At 44.8% G+C, this 24,915-nt stretch overlaps 1 protein-coding gene across 2 annotated transcripts in view; it reads left to right on the top strand.

Annotated features, from left to right (window-relative positions):
- Positions 1-499: 499 nt before the first annotated feature.
- The window catches only part of AMTN (amelotin), a 49,084-nt gene continuing 24,668 nt past the window's right edge, over positions 500-24,915 (top strand). The window contains exons 1-6 of one of the 2 annotated variants that reach the window (XM_078677469.1): positions 500-567; positions 670-738; positions 12,138-12,182; positions 14,389-14,445; positions 18,700-18,780; positions 20,873-20,953. In XM_078677469.1, coding sequence (XP_078533595.1) covers positions 685-738; positions 12,138-12,182; positions 14,389-14,445; positions 18,700-18,780; positions 20,873-20,953 — 318 coding nt within the window. In that variant the 5' untranslated portion in view covers positions 500-567; positions 670-684. Of the gene's footprint in view, positions 568-669; positions 739-12,137; positions 12,183-14,388; positions 14,446-18,696; positions 18,781-20,872; positions 20,954-24,915 lie in introns of both variants that reach the window. The other variant, XM_078677468.1, reaches the window with a different exon arrangement.

Below are 24,915 nucleotides of genomic sequence, written 5' to 3'. Positions count from 1 at the left end.
TTTGTACTGACTTATTTTACAACAATATGTTCTAACGAAAACGTCATGTGGCAACGTTAGGCTCACTCCTTTTTTGCAGTTCTTCTCTTTGAGGTACGCTTCTTTTACTTGCTTGTTCTACTTAGACCAGATCACAGACGTTTGGTGACTTTACTTACAACTCACATCATTTTCTGTGTGAAATAGTTTATCGAGTGTCAGGTGTTTTGTGTGATAATATGGTGTCTCCCATGTGTGTGTGTATGCTGGAGCTGCGGTTTAAGGTAGGTCATGGCTTGTGTTTTCAGATTACGAAAGGTTTCTTTAAGTACCTCCTATTAAAGGAGACGGGCGCCCTGTGGTATAACCGTGTCTGCGCCTATTAGAAGGCTAATTGGACGGTGGGCACTGGAGAAGCCCAATGACTTCAGAGTTAAGTCTGTGCTCTGATTGGTCACTTGTTGGAAGACGCCGAGTTTAAAATGTGAGACTGGGTGAAGGACATCGCAAATCGCCGAGGGTTCCATGAGAGAAAGTTCGGGAGTGGTGGCACGCGCTTGACGTTTCTATTTATATCACCCTCTGAAGGTAATTAACCCATGCAGTGACTGAAGTAACTTTTTAAGTGCTATGTTTCCATGGATGAAAATCCGACACCCAAAGATAACACCTGGTTGTTGTTCGATGCAGGTAGCAATTTCAAACATGAGAACCGCAATTCTGCTCCTCTGCCTCCTGGGAACGAGTATTGCTTTTCCAGTAAGTATGCATTTATTACTATAATCTCGCTGCTTCTTACTGGCTTCTGTTGGTTCTGTAAGAGCAAAGTGTGACAAAAACGACAGTTGTGCTTAGCTATAACATCGCTAAAGAGGTCCCTCTGGACTGATTGAAGTTTGCAAACTTGTGCACCTGTGCTGTGTCGCACACTTTTAAGTCTCCGTGTAAAAAATGCACGTCTGAAATGAAACAATCTGCTTTCAGTGTTAAAATATATGATTTGTCGCGTCCACAACTCTATTGGAAGGGTCTGAGTATTATTGGCAGAATAGGAAATAGAAGGATGGATTTTTTGTCTGTGGCGGTCCACCCACCACCAGCAACATGGTGCCCTTTGCTGCCCCCTGCAGGTGGTGCGGGTAGCGCTGTAAGATCATACCTACTCTTGTGGACGCACCTTTCCTGGTTCTGTACTTTAACATAAAAATGCATATTCAAGTACACATAAGCAACATGAATAACTGCAAAGTAAGGTTTTACACCAAGGCGAAACATGAAGGTAACTAGTGTCATTATATTTATGTTGTATATACATAGAAGAAGTAGAGAAAATACATGTTCTTGACTTTTAACATGTGTAAGATGAGACTAACTTGAGGAAAGTTCAGTAGAGCATGTGTTTGTTTTAGATCCCTAACAAAAATGGTGCAAAATCAGCTGTCTTAATTTATTTTTGGCCCAACATATCTTCGCTGGAATCAGTTTTCGATACATATTTTAAATGAATAATAACTGTGCTGTGTTTGTGTAGATATATATACACAATCAGTCGCCTTTATTTGTACCTCAATTTAAAAATATTCCTGTAAAATTGACTGGAACAAACATTTTTCTCGAATTCCATTCTTTAAAATCGACAAAACAATATCGGTATTTTTCTTTTTTTTTTTGCATCGGTGCACCTATGCCGGACATTTCCCTCCCTGTTTCTTTGCTGCAGTGCAAACATCCTGTTATATTCTTTCTAATTTCGAGTTATGTACATATGCGTAAATTCTTTCATATTCCAAATGTGTGTCTCATGTATGTGGGGGAGAGCAACATACAGTTCTAACAGACTAGTATTTAATTTCCTTGTTCCACCTCTAAATTCCAGTAGGGTCCCTAATCTTTTCATCCTTCAAAGGCTTGCACAATCGTAAAACATGTTATAGTGGTTCCAGTTTGGAAGTCTTTGGTAGTCAGCACTTCAAGACTGTGACTTTGTTTATAAAATGATTCGTTTTGTTTAAATACTGGCATTGTTCTCCTGGAAAACGGTCCACACTCCAGAAAATAGATGTCGTGGTTAAAGTAGTTGCTTGGGATGTGGGAAATTCATGCTACTTGCCTTAGCCTTCTACGCAAGATTTTACAAAAAAATACTTAAAATTGCAGGAAAAGATGCGAAATAAAAAATTGGCACAATGCTATCTTTCAGCACGAAATGTGTCCGGAGTCCATTTTGGATTAAAGGATGTATTGTACTCTAAAAATTGCTAAAAAAAAACACAAGTGCACCTGTTGTAAATGTGCCCTTTCTGCTAGGTCATCCCAGATATTGTGTTCTGTTATGTTATGTTATGTTATTGGTTTTTGTACCGCGCGCAGCTGCCCCAGCAAAGGGGCGTCCTGGCGCCAAGAAAAGGTAAACACAACATCACAGAGCACACCTGAATCCAGAAGTGTTAGTTAAAAAGAAAAGTTTTAATGGCACGTCTGAATAGGAATAAATCCTCCATAGCTCGGATTTCACTGGGAAGCGAGTTCCACAATTTGGCCGCCACTACTCGAAAGGAGCGGCCACCCATCCTGCTCAGCAGAAAGCGAGGGACAACAGATAAATTCTGCCCCATCGATCTCAAAGGTCGAGCGGGAACATATGAGGTCAATAAGTTCATCAGAATAGGTGGAGCCGTACCTTTCAAAATTTTAAAAGCTAGGCAGAGTACCTTAAACTCGATCCGACGAGCAACAGGCAACCAATGGAGTGATTGCAATGCTCTGGATACTGAACAACGTTTAGGCAACTCTAGTACCGCTCTTGCGGCAGCATTCTGCACTCGTTGCAGCCGCATGAGTTCAGCCTTGTTCGTACCTGCTAAGAGGGCACTGGCATAGTCTATCCTAGACAGCACAGATGCCTGAATCACGAGCTGTCTAGTGGGGGCATCGAAGAATTTAAGCACCGGCCTGACGCCCCTGATTATACCAAAACAAGAGGCAGCTACCCTCTTAGTTTGGCAGGTAAAACTCAATGTAGTATCCAACCACACCCCGAGATTTTTTATCTCCATAACGGGAGATGGAATCATTCCTAATTCGGGGGGCCACCAATTGTCGTTCCACCATCCAGGTTGCTTCCCAACCACCATCACCTCGGTCTTCTTTGTGTTCAATTGGAGGCAATTGTGGTTCATCCATTTGGCCACCGCACGCAACCCCTCACGAAAATTAAAGGCGTCCACAGCTGAGTCCTCACTTAGTGTGACCGCCAGCTGCGTGTCATCCGCATAGGACACCATTGTCAGGCCCCAGCGTTTGACTACCGCAGCCAGCGGACTCACATATAAATTAAAAAGAGTGGGGCTCAGAGATGATCCCTGTGGAACACCCGTGGTGAGCGGGTGCGAGGTGGATTTACCAGGTGGTATCGCGACCTGAAAAGATCTGTTGGAGAGGAAGGAGCGGAACCACCCTAGAGCCATGCCCCCGACCCCAGCATCCTCTAACCGCCGCAACAAGGTCTCATGGGACACCGTATCGAAGGCGGCACTCAGGTCTAACAACAGGAGTGCCGCTGTTCGTCCGGTGTCCAGCACAGAGCACAGATGTTCTACCATGTATAACAAGGCAGTCTCTGTACTGTGGCCTGTACGAAATCCGTTTTGTGTGGGATCCAAGATGTTAGCTTTGGCAAGATGATCGGCCAGGATCCTGTTCACGTGGGCTTCGGTAACTTTAGCAGGCCACGGCAGCAGTGAGATGGGGCGATAGTTTTCGGGTTTTTTAGGGTCTAGGGTAGGCTTTTTAAAAATTGGTGTAACTACCGCTTGCTTCCACTTGGTGGGCATCATTCCAGAAGACAAAGACTCGTTAATCAAGGCCAACAAAGGTGAGCGACAGATTGCCTCCATGTTTTTAAACTGAGTCGGCAAAAGGGGATCAGCAGGAGAACCCGATTTAATTTTTTGGCTCAAAAGATCAAAGCCCTCCTCCGAAAGGGGGGCCAGTTGGTCCAGGGTCATAGCATTTCCCCTTAGACAGACATCAGAGTCCAAGTGGTGCACGGTGGTAGGGAAGGTACGATAGATTGCTTGTACCTTGTGAACAAAAAAGGAGGCCAGGCTCTCACAATGATGGTCTGTGCATATTTCTGCTGCAGGAGCCCTCTTAGTCGTCAGGTCTTTTAAGACCTTGAAGATTAATTTAGAGGGATTAGGGCTATTCTGAAACTCCTGCGCATAGTAAGCGGCACGCGTCCGACAGACCGCTCTATGATAGGCCTTAGATAGAGTGAGGTAGTAAGTTTTTCGCAAGGGATCATAGTCTTTCCTCCATTGCCTTTCTGCTTGCCTACACTCTCTTTTGAGAGACACCAAGGTCTCATCATACCACGGACTATGGGTCTTGGTACGACACTTGGAACGAACCAGAGGTATAAAGGAATCCAAGGCCGTTCCAATCCAATCACAGAATAAGATATACCCACAATCGACATCCAAAGAGGTAGGTAAGGGTGTCTTTTCTAGTAAGGAGTAAAAGTCTTCTAATTTCAATTTACTCCACTGGCGAGAGAAAGAGGTTTTGTTCTGTGCTACAAAAATAGGGTCTGTCACCGCGATCAATGCCTTCACCAGCATATGGTCCATCCATAACAACTGGACCGGTGGGCACATAGTTATGTCCTCTAAGGTGGTAAAGAATGGATCTAATATGTGCCCACCTGAGTGGGTGGGGGTCGTTACTCTTTGTGAGAGCTGCAAAGCTTCTAAATCGGCAAGGCAGCTCTGCACGCATGTAGTGCAGGAGTCAGGGAGCGCGTTAAAATGTGCAATAATCTTTCTATTGCTGAACTGGTTTTTGTTGGCTGTAGCTAACCAGGGGTAAAATGCTTGTGCCATCCCTTACAAACATGTTAAAATTGGCATACACCTAATTGGCCCATTTCATTTACTTATAAGAACGTAGTATATATTATTACCTGTACCCAAGGTGGGTGAATTAAATACTACTAGTGGGCTGCAGCACTCATTGTGCCACTCACAAAAGTAGCTCTGTAAAAACCTGTCTCAGGCCTGCCACTGCAGCCTAGGTGTGCAGATGTAAACCGTCATTTCAACCTGACAAAATAACTGTTTTGCCAGGCCTAAATCTTCTTTGTAATGCTTATAAATAACGCCTACGTCGGGCCCTAAATGTCCATACAGCAGCATGCATATTAATTAAAAAGTAGGACATCTAAATGTAATATTTTACATGTTCTTGCAGTAAAAACTCTTCAAAGTCATTTTTTTCACTGTGGCAAGGCTGGTTCTTCCTTAGGCTAACACTGGTTTACACTATTACAACTAATAAATGCTAAATTCAGTTTGGGAGTAGCTAGAAAAATGGTTCAGGGACTCCTTTTGAAAGTTATTTAAAATCCAACTTAATGGTCAGGTCAGATTTTGTATTACTATTTTAGAAAGGACACTTTTCAAAGTTGCAATTTTCCTGCTCAAAACAAAAAAGCTTTCCCGCCAGTGTCCAGCTGTAACCTTATCCCTGATGCCTCCCCAGTGGTGAGATATGTATTGCTCCCAGTCGACAAGGTGCTGTAGAAGTGAGGATGGTGACTTCTCCCTTGGTAGCATGGCCTGGGGGCTGACCCACCCCCTTCCTGGGCTTTAAAGGTTGCCTACCTTGTCACTGGCAGATGTAGATCACACTAGGCCTGCCTTTCCTTTGATACTCTAGTCAGGCTGGCACAAAACATATTGGGGGTAAAGGAACTGGTTTAGGAGCCTTACAAAGGCTTGCCCACAACCTACCTGCTAGCAATGGGACCCCACAGACCTCTCCTTAGAACACTCATGGACCTGTGAGGAAGAAGGTCCACCCTGCTTTCTTAAGAATCTGAAGGAAGACTGTACCTGCTTGACTAGAACCCAGGAACCTAGAAGTGGCTCCAAGGGTCAGTTGGCTGACCGCCTTTTAAGCTACAGGAAAACAACACGTTTGCAGATTCCTCTCTGCCTGCAACTGCCCAGCTGACTAGTTCCAACTGGACCTGGCCTGGACCTCCCGATGGCCTCTGTTGGGGTGAGTCCTAACCCCCAAGTCCTGGACCATTGGCTGGAGGTAAAGTGTACTCCTCTTGCCCACATTGCAAAGAACATTTTGCCAACTTTCTGCCTGGGAAAACCGATGAAGACCGGTATCACTGTCAAAGCCACAGCAGATGATGTCAAACCGCTGGTCAGCCTGAACTTGCTGGTGTGCCCCGCAGAAGGAGATCTAACTTCCGGAAAGATCTGTAAGTTGGAATGTAGAGGGCTTCCTCTGGTATGATGCAGAGCTGCAACCTGCCAACATTGAGGCATTCCTGGACGCAGACTTCAGACATCGCCCACTAAGAGCTTTCCCCCCATTGTCGACAACCGTAAGGAATCCCACTCTTCAGCAGCCTGCTGTGGTTGAGCCTGGCTTCAGATCCAGCTTGCAGCTTACCCCCCACCTCCACCAACTCATCAATGGCTCCCTTTTCTCCATAAAAGTTTCTAATTGAGAATATAAACTTTCCCCAGCGATGAACCTGGTCCCCATATACAACCTGCAATCCATTGCAGTCAACCATAACTTTTTACTTTGACCCAGTCCAGCAAGACAGAAGTTACCTTGAGCCCTCAGAAGCCAGCCCTGCAACTTCACCTGAACCAAAGACTACTAAAGTGACTCAAAAGGCTAGTTTGCTGGCCTCCTGTTCAGAGCCACAGGGACATTAAAGTCTCCCACCATCTTGAACCCACACCTTGACCCAGCTTGGATGAGCCCCAAACCCCCAAGTGGTGTCCCAGCTGCCCCGGACCCTTGTCCAGAACAGGACCTGAACCTAAAGGTGCTCAGATAAATAAAATCTAAAATTGGACTTAAAAAAACTTTTTTATCACTCCCCTATGCCTATGCAGGATATCTAGCACACAGCCAGAGGTCCACCTCCGGTGCAAGCTCCTTATCACCAAAAGAACTCACACCCACTCATCCAGTGCAACACACCACTCATTCACACACGACCCCCAGACTGGTGACACAGTCCCTCACTGCCCCTGAATCACAACCTGTACGCCTCTTACTGAGCACCAGGTACCATACTCTGGGAACTGGGAATGAGACTGGACACACTTTCGCTGCCACCTCTGAATACCACCCTACTGGTGAATCCAGACACGCATACTACACTCAGGGGATAACCACCCTCCCGAGCTAGCCATTTCTCCTCCACACTCCCTCTCTCCTATCTACCCACGCCTCTGGGAACAGGAACAGGGTTTGGGCACTGGACCCAGCAAGGGATTCCCTATCTATGGGAACCTCCCCACCTACTGGCGTCCCGCCCTGCCATTTTCTCTCTTCTGCCACTAAATATAAAAGCGCAGAAAACACCATTTAAAAATGACACTCTTGAGGAGAAAATTAAATCATAAACAATAATTCCCAACATGTGACTATCTAAAATGTAGAGTTTTGTAGTGAAGCCATTTGTCGATGTGGTACTGCACAAACACAAGTCCTAATCCCACCGCTGATCACCAATGTTAGAAATGGGATTTCTGGTTGGCCAAGGCTTTCGCAAAAGCCAGGCAGAAACCACCACTCTAGTCAGGGCTGGGGATTTACACGCCAAAGATAACCCCTGCTCACCCCCTCTGTAGCTTTGCACGAGCAGTCAGGCTTATCCCGGAGGTCATGTGTAAAGCAGTTGCGCAGGCACACAGCACCAACATCACAGGCATACTACAAAAAGGAACTCCACACAAGGTTATATAAAAAATAGCCTTTGTATTCTCATAACACATTAGAATAGTAAACACATAATACACACTGTGCCAAATGGCACGGGCAATATTCACAAGGGATTATATACACATGACAGGGCCACATGGGCCACTGTCAGAACCATCACAAAGTGAACTAGGTAAAAGTAAAACAGATCATAAACGTACAACCAGTAACCACTGGTAATCCCTGTACTTAGCACCAGCCTGCAACATAAACTACATTATGCACAGTCTCACATCAGGCACGGATTACATTCTGCGCCAACCTCACCAGCAAAAACACATTATGCAATCATCTCTCACGTCTAAACACATTAGACCTAACCTCCTAAGTATAACTCACAATAGGGGCGTAAATCACACAGTGAAACATATTGTCACTAGCATAAACCATGATATGCAAAACAATTCCATAATCATAAACCACAGTTTAGAGGTATAAAACAGGGTGCGTAAAACATACTAAATGCATTACATTTCCTAGCACCACATCACATTAGGGCCTGGCGCCCTACAAATCTAACAATCCCCCTGGCAAACTGGCCATCCAAAAAGGTGCTCAAATGCCCTGTGTCCAAAATGTCAGGGTGCGCTGCCAATGCAGCGAAAGTCAAGGGTGCGCCACTGCGCAAACCTAAACGTTGCAGCTGCCCACTACTTGCTGGGCAGCTGGGAAAGTGTGGGGACAAGGAGTGCATCTCACTCCTGACTTCACAAGACTCCAAAAGAACTGTGCGCCTAAACGGTGCAGCTGACACTAATTGCTGCGCAGCTGGGAACAATGGGGAAGGCCTGGCACCTCTGTGCCACTTCTGTCCCTTTCAGGGACTTTCTCAAGAATTGCGCCACCCGTTGCAGCTGCCCACGCTGGTGCGGCGCAGCTGGGAAGAGAACAAAAGTGGCCCTGGCAGAACTGTGCCCTCTGGGCCTTGCTGGGGCTTTTTAAGCAATATTGCCCAAGCGTTGGAGCCATCTAGGCTCTAAGAATCAACTTGTCTCCTGGAGCACACTGGCTCCCGAAATAATTATGCCCCCTTGTTGCAGCGACCTACAACTGCAGCGCCGTTGTGAAGCCCAGCCCCACACTGGGGGCACCAACAAAATGCTTACGGGCCTCTCAGGCCCCTTTTAAATAACCATGGCCACCTTGGAGCGGCCCGCTGCAGGACAGGGCCACTCAGAAACGAACATCACCCTGTGCCCTAATCAGGCACCATCAATATTCCCCACGGAGCCCCTCAGCCCTCTCTCACTCACCAGACTGCTCGCTGGGGATTCCTTTTCACGGGGGGAACTCTGCTCTCCTCGGGCAGCATGGAGCTGGGGCTGTGCGTGGGACTCCCTTTTCACTACGGGGGTCCCACAGGGCACATTTCTGGGTCGCCGCCTGCTCCGGCCGCCTCCTCTTCACCCGGGCCCCCTCCTGGGACCCGGGGCTTCAGGGGCACGCGCAGGCAGGGTTCCCTCCAGCACACGGGAGCCCTGCCCCAACAGAAGCTTTTTCCTTCTTCACCCGGATCCCCTCCTGGGACCCGGGGCTTCACCGCCATGCTGGGGGAGGTGGGGTAGGCTCCCGTCCTCTCTTTCACCTGCAATGCTTCAACTCTTGCCGCCGCCCCCCCCCCCTCCCCCCCAGAAGCCGGTGAACTTCCCCTGGCTTCCGGGTCGGCGGCCATCATTTGCTCGGGCCGCGGCGGTTCCTTCGGCGGCATAAACGGGGTTGGGCACCCGTATTTTAAACATCAAAACAAGCAGAAGGCTCCCGCTAGGGAACATAAAAATAAGAATAAAGTGGGGTAGGCTCCCACCAGCGGAGGCACCACAATGCGGGGTGGGCACCCGCTCCCGGCAGCATCACGGGGGAATCCCTCACCAGGTATTCCCTCTCCTCGTCAGGCAGCGCCACGCTGCCAAGCCCACGCATTCCTCCTTCCTTGGGGAATTTAAAATACAGCTCTCCCTAGGCGCTAGGAAAGCAAGAGGTGCAGTGCTCAGGCAAAGTCAAATAATAAGCAAAAGGTCCCAGCAGTCCTTACAGGTGAAAAGGGCAATGCAGGGCCCAGGGAGGCAAGCCCTGATGGTAGCCCCCCTGGGCCTCAGCAGCAGCACACCCTGGCAGGGACAGGATGCAGAAAGCAGAACAACATCATGGGGTCACAGCCCCTGCTTTTATACATCATTTTCCTTTGTCTACAACTGTAGGGCAAGGGGAGAACCAGATACAACTGGTTCAGGAGCACTTTGTGTTGCTCAGCTCCCCTCTTCTATTCACAGAACAGGCCAGAGATATCAGACGCACCACAGGAGGTGAAGCCAGCATTGTGGAGGGAAGGCACATCCCTATTCAGGTCCCAGGTGCAACTCCTCCCTCCCATCTACATATAGATCTCCCTATTCACCACCGGGCAGACCCATCCTGGCTCTTGGAGCCAACCACACCAGCCAGCCCCTGTCAATCACAAGCCAGACATTCAATTCACATCAGGCAGGCAGACACACTGCACACTGAAATGCCAACTTCTAAAAATGGCACTTCTCCACTAGTCACAATAAATCTGCGCAAACCATTGCACAGCATTTATTCTCATGAGTTCGCACATATTAAACTCGGCCCTGCACACCTCTCATACCAGGAACTACCAGGGACACACACCTCGCCCATGCATTCCTATGGGAGGGCAGGCCAGTCTCACCACACATACACAGAGAGCGCACGCACTTTACAGTGGGCCACAGTGCTAAAGTGCGCAGAGGCCTAAAATCACCAACACCAGATTACAGAAAAAGGCTAGGCGAACGCAAAAAGTTTCGGGGTGAACCTGTCAAAAGGGCCAAGTCCAACACTTATCCCCTTTGGTGGAATTTCTTTCTTATGGGCAAGTTTGTTAGCACCACACCGTGTCCCCTCCTCCCCTCCTGCCCAGAATCGCATGAAGCTGAGCTCACAGCGGATTTATATCTACTTCCCCAGTTCCCAGTCTACAGCCCCGGCTGTAATTCTACATTTGCTCTCAGATAAACAGACTTCAAATATAGAAATGTTACATAAAAAGCAAACTGAAAGCTTGCCACAGTAAATAAGTTGAGCAAAATTTGTACGGAAAATGTAGAAAATACTCTAAGCGAGAGGCAGATTTTCAATAAGACTGACCGTTGCCACCTATGGTGATGTAGCGCTCTTTGTTTGGGCCTGTCATCTTCAAAATCTCCAATGCTCCGTACAGCATTGCTGTACCCCACGCTGGATGTACTTCTTACGCTATATGGCCACTTGTTATGTTAACTACAATGATTTATTTATGAATTTAATAAAGTACAGTGTGTAACGTTTCAAATATTTCATCATGGTACGGGATTAAATTACACTTGAAGGAAAAATATTGTGAAATAAAAAGACTGTAGCCAAAATATTAGTGATCAAAGACTTCCGGTTGAGGTGAGTGAGTTCATAGGCAGGTGGTAGTGAGGCAACCTGTGGTGTGCACGCCCATCATTTGTTGTATCAGAATATTCACTATCATACACTCTCATGCTTTGTGGATTATGTCTGTGCTGCAAAAATATTGAAAAATAAATATTAACACATCTTTCTGAAGACAGGATATGTTTGGTGAACACTGTCTCCTGCATATTCTTTTATTTCAGAACTTGGCTCTTTACCTAATCTACCTGTGTTAGCTGACATTTATTGTATGTCGGCTGCTGAACTCTCTTACTTTGCAGATTTCCCCAGCAAAATTACTGTTGCACAGATTACCCCCCACCCCTTAAATCACTAACGCACCAAAACATACCTTTATGGGGTTTCTTTAACTTAAATTGCACAACTGATCACCAAGCTTAAATTTACAAGACAAAAATGGATTATGAATCCAATAGGCGAAACCTATTGCATTTGCCCATGCTTATTTGCATTTCTTCTTCCTTGCATCCCATTGGCTGTCCATATCCTGTGATATTTTCCACCATTTCTCTCACCCTATCAATTTCAATTAATCAATTTTTGTTTGCATTTTATTCTTCCTTTCACTAAATGCAATGAAGGTGAGAGGGTAAAGAGTAAAAACAAGTAATTGATTGTTGATTTACTGGAAAAGGCACCTTTTTGATCAAGTAAACCAACCACGACTAAAACTCAGGTATCCAAGATACAATGAGTGTGTGCGTCTGTGGGGTGTGAAGATCACCATGGCTAAACATATATTCCGTGCCACATTTATGTATCTGAACATCCACTGTCCGTGATAGCCAAATGACCTTTACATTTATCCGTTAAATATGCGTAGAATTCACTGTTGAGTACCAATTGTAGAATTATCTCCCCAAATCATAAGTCATCAATTTCACTTTGCCTTGCAGGTAAGAGAAGCAGAAAGAATCCTCTCCGCAAGCAACAGTGGCGAGGTAACTAATCAATTCAACAGAACTGTCCAGACTTTGTCATAGTTTATATCATAGTTTATATCAAGCACATCAGCTCAGTTTCAGTTAAGAATCCATTTATAAATTAGGCCTTGTTCCCCTCTAAGGTCTTTGGGGCAGATGTATCAACATCGAGATTTGCGAATCTCAAATAGCAATTTTTTAGAAATCGCTATTTGAGATTTGCAAATTGGTATGTATGTAGAAAATCAATTTTTTTTGTGATTTCTTAAAATTCCTTAATTGCGATTAGCAAATTGCTAATCGCAATTAAGGAATAATTCCCCATTCATTTCTATGGGCCAGGAGGCCCATAGGAATAAATGTGAAGTTATTCTCAATTTGCGATTCGCAATTTGAGAATCACAAATTGAGAATAATTTCAAGGGTGCAAGGGTGTCAAAGGGACACCCTGATGCACCCCTGAAATTCACATGTGTGGGCATATGGCGCACATACATGCCCTAAGGGCATGTATGTGCACCACATGGCACCTTCGCAAATGCAAAAAAGTGCTTTTGTGAAAGAAATCGCAAATTACCACCAACTTCAAGTTGGTGGTAATTTGCGATTTCTTAATGAGAAATCGCACAACTTGGGTGCTTCATACATTGCATTTAAGCAATCACAAAATTTGTGAATCCTTAACACCTTGGCTGCTTGAGAGATCCCTCTGCTGTGCTGGGCCATAATGTTAATGGGTGTGGTCATGACGAGCTCAGCTCGTCATGAGCACCCTAGAGGTATACCTCATGACGAGCTGAGCTGGTCATGAGCATCGAAGGGGTTAGATGCAATCGCAAAATAAGGAATCGCAAATTTGCGATTCCTTATTTTGCATTAAAATTTGCTACATACATACCATTTAGCGAATTTTGGCGTTTGCGAACCCATTTGAGCTTCATACATATGTGCAAAGAATAATCCATGATATGTGCAGGTAGTGTTTTCAGAGTGAAATTGAAAGAGCGCACTACAGGCAGGGCCACTAGAATTATGCTGCAGGGAAGAATCAAATTATGCAACAGGGTTGATTAAATTATGCGGCAAGGGAAAGGAAATTATGTGGCTTAAGGCAGCATATTTTGAAGAAGTGTAACGCATGATTGCACTGTATCAGCAAATAATTTACCCTCTAATTCTGCAGAAAATTTAAGAGTATGTAGCAAGTGCTGCTAATCCATAATTCTGCAAAAATCTCTGCCTTACAGAATAGAATAGTTTCAGTGGCCCTAGCTCAGGTGAATCGCTGCAAACACTGTTAGTGGGATATTTCCATCTGCATTTACTCTTCTGTGTAAAGGAATAGAAAGGCATTAGAATGGAGGGCCACTGGAGTTCCATTAACAGAGGATAGGTGTGGATTACTAATGTGGTGAATTAGGGCCTGATTACGAGTTCCTCGTAATATTCTGACTAATTATGAGTTTGAAGGTATTTAATGCATGCCATAATGATCAGATGGATTAATAACTAAACCGCCATTGCAATTTGGCAGGTCATACCTGCAAAAACAGGGCGAACATACAGTATTTACCATATCATTCGGAATATGGTGCATTAAACACCAAAATCCGCATGTTATTCCCCATGAACTTGTAATAGGTGGTATTTATCACACCTGATAAATAATGTATCCTCTGGTATAATTATTTATCAGGAGTGATAAATGATGCTGCAACTTGTAATCAGGCCTTTATGTGAGATTTAGAGAAGTCCTCTTTCGCAAATATTTTCTTCAGAGCACATTTTGGAGATGTTAAACACCATTTGGGGTTTATTGTGCATTTTGAAGAGGCACAACAACAAGAAAAATTGACTTATGAGTCATTCTAAAACAAGAGAATCTACAAGTCTCTTTATATGGATGCCATGGCAGGTCTGGAACCTAACTTGTTGATGACTCTTGCAAATTTGTTCCGGAGTTTTTTTTATTTGACCTTCAGACTAATATTTCGAAAAATACACCAGTATTCTGCTGTAATGTTGATTTCCCTGTCCCTCTGTCCTTCTAAAGTTAATTAAAAAAATTACTTGTTTCTTAACCCGTTTATGAACGTTGCTTTACATAATCAATAATTGCGTTTAACTGCATGCAAAAGTCTGAGATTATATTGAACCTGCATGTATGAATTGTTTTGAAAACTGTTCAAATCTAAATTATCCTCCCATATTTTTCATTTCACAGATGTTGCAACTGATGCAAATGTATAATATGTTAGGAAATACTCCAGAGCAAACCCAGGTATGTGTGAAACTATGAACTTCTTTGATGCACCTATTCTCTGTGTATAGCTGCTGGGCACTACATTCATAACATTGAAGTTGTAGAATAGTTGGGGATAATGTGTAAATTAAAGTCATATCATTGCAATAATAAGAACTCAATTGAAGACAATGGTGTGGCAGTAAATCAATAATAGTTGCTGTAGATTGCAGTGGCTTAGCTTGGGGCCCCCTTGACGAGAGATGAGCAATTTCTGGAAGCACAAGGTAAGTGTTTTTCTTTAACTTTCTTTTCCCTCGTCTCGTTCTGTCGACCCCCCCCCCCTTACCTACGCCGGCCGTCACTGGGTGGCATGCTCACGGACCGCCCCGGGCGGCAAAAGCTCTAGCTACGCCACGGGTTGTCCATCAGTTTCAAACATTCCAATGTTTGTCTCTGTCTCTCCCTGTTTAGTTTAGAACAACCTACCCTCAATAGGTGGCATGTTCCAATGGAATTATGACCTTCCTTTCTCAACGTGTACCGTTTGTTACCGGACCTCTCCTCATTATAGATGGCCTTTAACAACTGGGAAAGTTCTTAACAGAGGCCTATAATGCCATAATAATAACCCCTGTTTTTTACCTGCTCTACATGGTCCGTGACAATGTGAAACAGGGGCATGAAGCAGACACAGATGGCAAGCATGTGTCTAGACATCTGTTGGGTGAGCGCAAAAAGCCATATTGTCCGTACACTGTTAGTAACAGCTTTTAAAAAGCCATGCTCTTGAGTAAAGCCAAATGTTAAGTTATATAAATGTCCACTTATGGTGGAAAAATTGATTTATGTCTGGCATTGTTTTAGAAGTGAAACATCTATGTAAAAGATCTGAAGTTTCAGCAGGTTTTGAGACACACTGTCATTGGGAATCCAAGGGTGTTATTGAGACCTTGACAGGCAAAGTTTTCTGATTGCAGCATTAGTTATGCTGAATACGCAGAACCATGTCAGTTGTTAATGATAGGGTAGAGTAAAGGGCACCCTCAGGGGGAAGATGTCACAGGACGGATTTGTAATACATTTATTCAAACAAACGAGTAATAATGATCTGACAAAAGGTGTATTTAAGCAGTTAGCAAAGTGGTGATAATTAGAGAAAGCAGTGTCACACACACACACACACACACACACACCTTTTGTTTAGCTGGGAGATTCACTCAGAATAGTATTCTTAACGGAATGCCCTGGGGCAGGAGTACCGGGCAGTGTACAGAGCTTTGGTGCACCCTAGTAATACATTTCCACAACATGTGGGAAATATAGCCTTAAATATCTGAAATGCTGGCATTTATCCCTTTGCAAGTCTTCTGGACCCTGGTTGTGTTTTATCAAAACAATCTTGCAGATGTTTTTCACCATTGCACAATCAGAGTTATCTGAGTTTCTGGAATACCAGTAGGGTTGATGCTACCCATCACCTAGTTTGCATGCTTTACTAATAACTAGTTGTGGTTTACACCTGCAATATCACTGAAATGGTACCAAGAAACGAAGGGGAATATTTACAAGCCCCTATCTCCACCATAAGTCACTATGTTTTACATTGTGGTGGCGATACAGTCTTCTCCTTATTTACAAAGCAGCATTAAGTCACTTAACATGGCTTAGCGCTGCCTTGTAAATAAGGCACCCTTTCATGCAACACCTAGAAGCCTATTCCGATGTCAGACAGACCCGACCTCGGGCAGGAGCTGTAACCGACCGACCTGCTGTCGTCGGTTATAGCCCTGCTAGTACGATGCAACCAAACAGGGTTCGGTTGCATTTATATACCTTACAATGCAAGCATGCTTTCCGACCGGAAAGCATGCTTGCAATGTAGAAAGCAGGGGTGCAGTTCATCCCTGCACCCTGTGGCCGGCACCCCAAGGTGCCTGCCACCGGGTGCAGGGATCAACGGAGGGTCACCATAGGTGCCCACAGGCTGCCATCCGGCAGCCTCACACCCATGGGGGCCCTGCTGGGGACCCCCAGAGACAGCTTCCGACTGCCTTTTCGTGCCGGACAGACCGTAACAAAAAGGCAGTGAAACGCTGCCATCATACTCCCTCGGTCGTACAGAGGCAGCCGGGGGAGTACTGGAGGATTTCCAAACTGCGGACAGGCTCGTCCACAATCCAGAAATCCAAATTGAATGCCTTCCCGACCTGCCCATCGGAATGGCTCGGTCGGGAAGGAATCCGGCCGTCACTGACCGATTCGGTCGGAAGGTTCTGGCCGAAATCGGAATCGGCCCCTTAGCGTGAAAGGGGGAGGGAACTAGGTGTTGGGGTGGGCGTTCCACCGTGACACCCATCGATTTTGATGCTGCCCCATATTTACAAGGGTGGCATTAATATGGGGCAGTGCCTTAATTAAGACCCCAAAAAAACGGGTCTTACCATGGCAAAACGAGGAGAAATGCTTTATTTCTCCTCGTTTTTGCTGTTTCTACAGCAAAATGCCATTGATTATGTGCAGGAAGGTGACCTTTCCTGCACATAAACAATCATTAATAAGAAATGACGAATTGCAACTTCTATGAGTGCTGCACCAAGCAGCAAACATACAGTGCAGCCTTGCGTTTCTGAAGTGGTGGAGCTCGTCGCTAAGCCAAGTAGTCTAACGCCATGCTCCATCACTTCTTTGTAAATATGCCCCTAACTAAGGTAGACCTTCTCAAGGTCAAAATATTTGTTCATTCCAATTAGCCCTTCCCCAACCAGGGCATCCACAGGGCCCATAGTCTGATGTACCGTTTAATCTATCCTTGCCTTTTCACCATTTTTCTTCTAACTAGGTGTGCATCTTTCAGCAGATTCTAAGATTACAATTATTGAAAGGGGAGAGGATGTGGCCTTACGGCTAGAGCTGTCGACGTCGAAGCTGAGAAACCGGGTTCGAGTCTCGGCAACGACACTCAACATCCTGTGATTCTGAGCAAATCACTTAATCTCCCTGTGCCTAACAAAAATGAATGTGTCCTTGTGTAACGAAATGGTGCTATGTAAAGCGCTCTTCGGGTCTAGTTTGTGCTATATAAAATAAATAAAATAAAAAATTCGAATTACCTAAAGATGTGATAACAGTATGAAATATAACCGTCTTAACAAACAAGACTTGCCTGCATTAGTTCAGTGGAAAGGTTTTGAGAACGTGCAAAACAGCTCTTAGCCAAATTCAGAAAGATATTTGTGATCCTCGAAAATCAAATGCATGTTGCATATTCACTTTGTTTTTCACAAAATGAGAATTTGCACTCATAAATAGCTTTGTTCACATGTAAAATTACTCAATAATAGTGTCATATTGCATTTCAGTAATGTTAACGGGGACAGGCTTATGGATGCCCCGAAAGAGAGACAGCTACTAAAATTGCCCACCAGCACTCAAGTGTGCGTCTATTCCCAAACCTTTTACAGATCTTTTTCCACCTAAGGACAGGAGCAAAACCACTTTCCAGGTGGGAATGAAACGCCCCCAAAATTGTGAAGGGTTTAGAAGAGGCGTTTCCGCAAGGAAAAGTGATTTCCACGTGGTGATTTTTTTTTATAAAATGAAAATGCTTTTATGCACAGCATTAAGCCATTCGGAAATATGCACTTGCCACACTTCCGTTTGCGTAAATGATCATGCCAGTTATTTCCTCAGGAATGCGGTGACAGTCACAGCCTTCCGAAAGTGATCTTTGAATTCTTAATTAATTCCGATGAAGTTCACAGTTTGCTCCTAATTATGCTGTAAATGTAAAATGTAAACTGATACTTGTATAGCGCACTACTCACCCGCAAGGGTCTCAAGGCGCTTGTACGAATACCACTGTGGAACCCATCCTGGCTTTCCCTGTGAGGTGTCCCCTCCTGGGCACCCCCAAGGTGAAAGCCAGGCATCCTGCCGCGAGGGGCCGTTGTGGAGATTAAGCAAGCTATTGCCCAGAGTTGCAGAGTGGGACTCCATGATTGGAATAGGCACCGAGGCGAGAATTATCAGGTCCGTGGAATTTTGAGCCCAAGACCCGCCGAAGCGGGGAATTGAACGCTGGTCCCGGGCTAGACCTCTGCATCAGGGTCTGCTGCTCTAACCATTGAGCCACACTTCTCCACTGTAGCACTAATTGAGTACATTTCTGAGGTTCATTGTGAATGCGACATGTGAAACTGTTCATACATAAGAAAAGCACCACCAGTCAACGTTCTATGTTAAACTTCACCGTCTTGCACATTATGCTAATATGCCCACTTAATATAGCAGCAGGTCAACCCCGGCCATGGACTTCCGCCAGCACAACTCATACCGGATATGACAGCACAACAAACACAGCAGCTCAACCAAGTAAGCAACCATGATAGCATGCAAAGTTTTTCTTACTGTATACTGACCTCCTTATGTCCATCGTTTTAAAAATTGGGCTGTATGTGTGAAATAGTACTAAGGCATTTTTAAAAATAATGAAGTGTTGTAGAAATTGAGAAAGTTGACCATTTTGAAAAATACCTAATTTGAACACCTGAATAAGACTATCGACATGTAAAATGTACGTGTAAAACATTGCAACCCGTTACAGGTCTTTTTTCACAATTTACAAATGCTTATACAGTGCCTCATAATGTTTGTGTGAAATGTCTACTCCTCTAGGTTTTGGAGTACATTTCCAATTTTTGTAGAGTTAAAAAAAATAACAGTAGTACTCCTCCAAATTTACAACAGTTTTCGGGTCCTTTCCTCGCCTAGCTAAGAAACCGGAGTGTTCCAGGTCAGCAATAGAAGGTTTAGACCGGGGATCCTACCTTTATTAGGAGGCATGGGTAGGACTATATGGCTTATAGGCAATAGGTTTATAAGAACACCCAAGCCTGTGGATGAGTTTCCTTTTACCTGGAGAGTGGGTGTTTCTGATTTATCAGATCTATTAAATTAACCTATCTGTAATCCCAAAGCCTACATTTCTTAATACTGCATTTTAATGTGTTGTATGCGTATGCTCTGTCCCACCCAGGCTTCCATGCTACTGTTATAGTTAGCCCACAGGGAGTTCTATGACGGACTAGTGATGAGGCAGAAGTAGAGGCGGCAAACCTGTATGGTCGGAATCCAGGTCATCAGAGTCCTCTTGAGAGAAATTCAATAGAAAGCCAAGAAGATGGATCTCCCCTAGTGGATGGATGGAAGTCCTATTTCTGGATGCCTTCAAATAAGCATGGTCTATGTAGGCCGAGAAAGAAGTGAGGCTATGCCCTAGTCAAGGGGAGTGAGATTGGGTGGTGACAGCCACACAACAATAAGACAACATTTACTAATTTGGCAACATTGAAGCTCCCCTTCTAAAGTAGTGGCCTTTATCACAAACTATCCTTTAAGGCTAAAGCAGCTTTTACTGGTTTTTCCAGAGAAGCTGGCCTAGATTTACTAAGGCTTTGCTCTTGTGCAAAGCAATGCGAATCGGTTCAAAGCAATGCAAAGTCTTGCAAGGGTATATACTATCTAGGACAAAAAGTGTCTTTCACGCCAAAGGTGTCAATTTCTCAGTTCAAAAACCGTTTTGAGGTGCTTCCCATTGCTTTGTTTCAAGAGGTTTTGGGAACCGGACTGGGCAGTGAAGTACAAATACCCATAGGTTTAGACACACATTTAAAATCTACTAACAGAGCTAGAACCAGGCTTTGCATCAACAATTAACAAAGTCCTTACCAAGTGGAATTATATTTATTCCTCCAAAAGACTCACCCATTACAAGTGCGCTTCAGTGCATAGCACCCTATCGATTTGTGGAATACTTCTGATTTTGTGCTAGACATAGGAATTTGTACAGGAAAAACATGCTTCCAGTACAAATCCTATGCTAGGCAGCAGACTCGCACTCACTTACCATTGTATAAGGTGGAGTGTCTTGCAAGACTCATCAACAGGCCAAATGTAATAGATTTGGCTCTGGTCTGTGATTTCCCCCTTGCACACAGCAGAGCATCATTTGGTTACAGAGCAGTGCTGTGTGAAAAAATTAGTCAATCTGGCTCATACTGTTTAAAGAGATACGACAAGGCTACTTATAGACTAGGCCCTACATCCAATGGTTGGCCCACCGACACACAACCATTGGTCCTTGGTAATTAGGCGCTATAGAAAGGAACTTAATATGACTAACTTGGCAGCATTAACCTAAATCAAAAACTAATGTAGGGACATATATGTGGAAATCCTGTCTCTTTTACTCCTGTACGGGTGGACAAACGTGCTTGCACATATAATCAAGTCCTAATACTATGCATAACTGGTGTGTGTGGGTGTGTGTGTGTGTGTGTGCATCATTTGAATATTGCCTTTTATAAGGTGCTCAAACTATAGGCGTTCATAAAAGAGATGCTTTGTCCATTTTTTAAGGAACATTTTCTCTCTCCTGTTTAACTGTATCTACTTTCTTTATCAGTTTCAACCATTTGAAAATGTGTTTGGGAATCTGCCAATGCTACCACCGCTTTCAATGCCGCCAGGCTTTCCACAGTCACCAGTAAGTACATGTTTATTCCCGTACTGGGCATGCTCTGTGCTACTTTCATATATGACTGCACGCATGGGTCCAGTGTCATGAAACATTTCTACTCCTTGGCTTCCAAATTCCTGAGGTTTGGAATTTAACGTGTGTGATAAATAGCGCCTATTCCAAGTTGAGCCCTCAAACATGGGGCATGGCGTGACTTATTTTATTCTTTTCCCACTGTTAGATCTGGGGGTCTCTAGTTGGCAGAGGTAGGTACCACCGTCCAAATAGGGACCCTTGCTTCTAGTCAGGGCAAGGAGATGACCCTCTGAGATAACCCCTGCTCACCCTCTAGGTAGCTTGGCACAAGCAGTCTAGGCTAACCAGAGGCAATGCGTAAGTATTTGTACCAACACTCACAGTAACACAGTGAAAACACCACAAACTGACTCCACAACAGTTTAGAAAAATAAAGGTATTTTTGAATCTAAACTACACAAGACCAAAACGACAAAAATCCAACATACACAGTTCAAGAATATGGTTTCAAAAAGAGTTCTTAAGGTTGCGTTAAAATTCTTTAGGTTGCGATAGAATTCTCAACGTTGCGATAGAATTCACTACTGATGCGTGAAAATTTCACAGTTGCGTCACGTTTACTCACAGTACCTTTTAGTTACAACAAAGTTCCAAAAGCAGAAGCTGGTGCGGTGGAAAACAAGCGATGCGTTGCTCCTGAGACCCTGGGGAGGCGATGCGACAGCCCCGCTGCAGCAGCGGGCGTGTTGCGACGAATCCGGTCTGTATGGGGAGGAAGGCCACTTGTATGGATTCCGGTGCGTAGCTCCGTAGGAAGTCTGTTCTCGCAAAGGCACGATGCGACGATCTCGAAGGGGCTGCGACGATCTCCGGGGCGACGATGCACGGTCCAGCGGTGATCCTCTCTCTCGCAGCTCATCGATGTGATGGTTCTGCGACGATGCTCGCAGCGACGTGATGCGGTCCGCAAGCAAGCGGTGCGGCGTTCTCACCCAGCGACGACAGGCTCTGCGACGATGCTCGCAGCGATGTTCGATTCTCCCGCAAACGAAGGATGCGACGTCTCTGGCAGCGGCGTCAGGCGCTGCGACGATCTCGACCTCCGTAGCGGCGGGAAACTTCTCGCACTGTCGGGGATGCGCTCCGCAAGTGAGCGATGCAACACTTTTCAGTTTCAAAAGTCACTCAAGCTTAGTTTCAAGCTTCCCAGCTCAGGTACAACTTCCAGAGGCCCCACAACTGGATCAAGCACTCTAGGAAGGACAGAACTCTCTCAGCAGAGTTCAGGGAAGCTGGGGGTGAAGTCCTTTTGTTCCTGGGACTTCAAAACAGGGAGCCAGCTCTTCTCAGGCCCTTGGAGATTCCTTCAAGACAGGGGACACAGCTCAACAGCAAAGTCCTTCCCGTCTCCTTGGCAGCAAAGCAACAGGTCAGTCCAGCAGAGCAACAGCAGGACAATCTTCCTTCTTCAGTTTCAGCTTTCTCCTTGGCAGAGGTTCCTTCTTGATTTCCAAGATGATCTAATTTTCTGTTGTCAGGGGTCCTGTACTTATACCCCTAAAGTCTTTGTTCTCTTGGTGCATGTGGGCCCTGAGCCCGGTCTGAACCAGTTCTGGGTGGATCCTGAGCACTTTGTTTTGCTGGCTGCATCTTTCCTTTCTGAGTGAGGGGCAAGGTCCTCAGCCGCCCAGCAGGGGGTGGAGCCAGCATTGTGGAAGGCAGGCACAGCCCTATTCAGCCCAGGTGCTAACTCCTCCCACCACTCCAGTTGCAACTGCAGTCATTCAGCATAGTGCTGACTCATCCATCCTGCTGGGGAATTCCCCAGCCCCTGTCACTCACAAACCAGACAGTCAATACACAAACAGGCCCAGGCACACAGAAGGGTTAGACAAGAGAACAGCAACTCTCTAAAAGTGCTGTTCTCAAACCCAGGATTTAAAAACAACCTTTCCTAAAAGATGTGTTATTAAATTCTGAGTTCAGGGATACTAGATACTTATGTCCTATCTTGTTCCTATGGGAAGAAATGCTGTTAACCACTGTAGCCAGCATCCCCCATGTTAATCTATGGAGCAAGATAGCCTTACAATAGTGAAAAACGAAAATGGCTGTAATTCACTACCAGAACATGTTACCTGCACCAGTACATGCTCTACCTTTCACATACACTGCACCCTGCCCAGGGGGGTACCTTGGGCCTTCCATAGGGGTGGCTGATGTGCACAAAAAGGGAAGGGTTAGGCCTGGTCAGTGGGGACACTGGCCAGGAGGACATGGCAGTTCTAAACTGCCCATAGGCACTGCAGTGGCAGACCCGAGACACCAAATCAAATCAAATCATAGGAGGCTTTATTTCGGTTATATTTCAAACCATAAAAGTGTACATGTATACAACAATTTAAAAACATTACACACATTATTGCCATATATACAGTCATTAAGTATTACAAAATTCTTTTGACCCTATATCAATATGCGTACAGACTGGATGATTATAAAGTGCAAACAATGCTTAATGAGGTGCAAAGGAGCGTAATTATACAGGAGACTATTGTGGTTTATACCGTTAAAAAAGTTTACAATAGTCATTGATCCAGACAGGTTCTCATTCTGACAACTAATTTTAAGAACGATATTGTTTAAAGAACACAGTCCGGGTACAATAGCTGTAAATAAAAAAGAGCTGGTCTGATTTGATTAAAAGCAAGTTTTCTTAAAAGGGCAACCAGATAGCGACGGCGGGGATATTCATAAAACCTACATAAAAACATAAAATGCAGCATATCCTGTGGAGACTTCCCGTCGCAGCCACAGGGAGCTGCACATTTGCTAAAAATGTCCGACTTGGGTCTAATTAAAAGGTGATGAAAGATGTTAAATCTAAACCTCGACAGCAGAAATTTTTCATGCGAACTAAACGAACCTGCCAAGTAGGGTTCTATGCTAGGACATGTCTTTAGCATAACATATTTCCTGACACTTGGCTTTAACAGTTCCACGCTCTCTCTATCAGCCAATTGGTACTTACAGAAAGCTGTTTTAATGGCTATTACATCCCCTTTACAATCCCACTGGGGCAAGTGAACAAATCTAAACGCCCCAGTTTTGCAAAACAGTTTTTCAAGTATTTTAACCATGGGATGCACATAGAGTTATCCTGAACTACAAGATCTCTCACAATCTGATGTGTAAGAGGTATCTCCTCGTTTAACCACAGGTTAACCCAACAGATCAGTGGCTTTAGGGCAAAATTGTCACGTAAATACTGGAGCCCTAATTCCTCATGAATTACAAGGTTAGGGGTGCTAGAGGGGGCACATAGAAGACGTTTGAGAAAGGTATTTTCAGCAACCTGTAGTAGTTCTCCTGATACATAGCCCCAAAGTTCGCTGCCATATACTGCAGTGGAAACTGACTTGGCGTTATACAATTTGACCATTGCATTAACTGGTTTCTTCCCCAGTTTTTTTGCAAGATTAAAAATTGATGCATTAACCCTTAACATTTCCCCCTTTTTCTTAGCCAGGTGAGGGCCCCAACTAAGTTTGGAATCAAATAAAACGCCAAGATATGAAAATGTTTCTGTAACTGGAATAGGTACATCTTCAAGTTTGAAAATGAATTTCCTTTTAGACTGACGGCCAACATGCATAATGTACGATTTGGAGTTGTTGACCATTAGATCCCTGTCGGTCATAAAAGCATTAAAAGCATTTAAAAGCAGCTGAAGCCCATTCTCCGTTCTAGAAATTAAAACAGCCTCGTCTGCACATAAGAGAACGGGAATACCCCGCCTACCCACTCTGGGGCAATCTGACTGTACCGTCTGTAAAGCAGCATCCAGTTCATTTATATAAAAATTAAAAAGAAAAGGGGCGAGGATACAGCCCTGGCGTACACCCTTCTTTATATCAAACTTATCAGTGGTGTCACCATTTGCAGAGTATCTG

This window comes from Lissotriton helveticus, chromosome 2_1 (genome assembly GCF_964261635.1).
Source record: "Lissotriton helveticus chromosome 2_1, aLisHel1.1, whole genome shotgun sequence".
Classification (NCBI taxonomy): Eukaryota; Metazoa; Chordata; class Amphibia; order Caudata; family Salamandridae; genus Lissotriton; species Lissotriton helveticus.
Note: the sequence above shows the minus strand (reverse complement) of the source record. Positions and strands in the feature narration are given on the sequence as shown.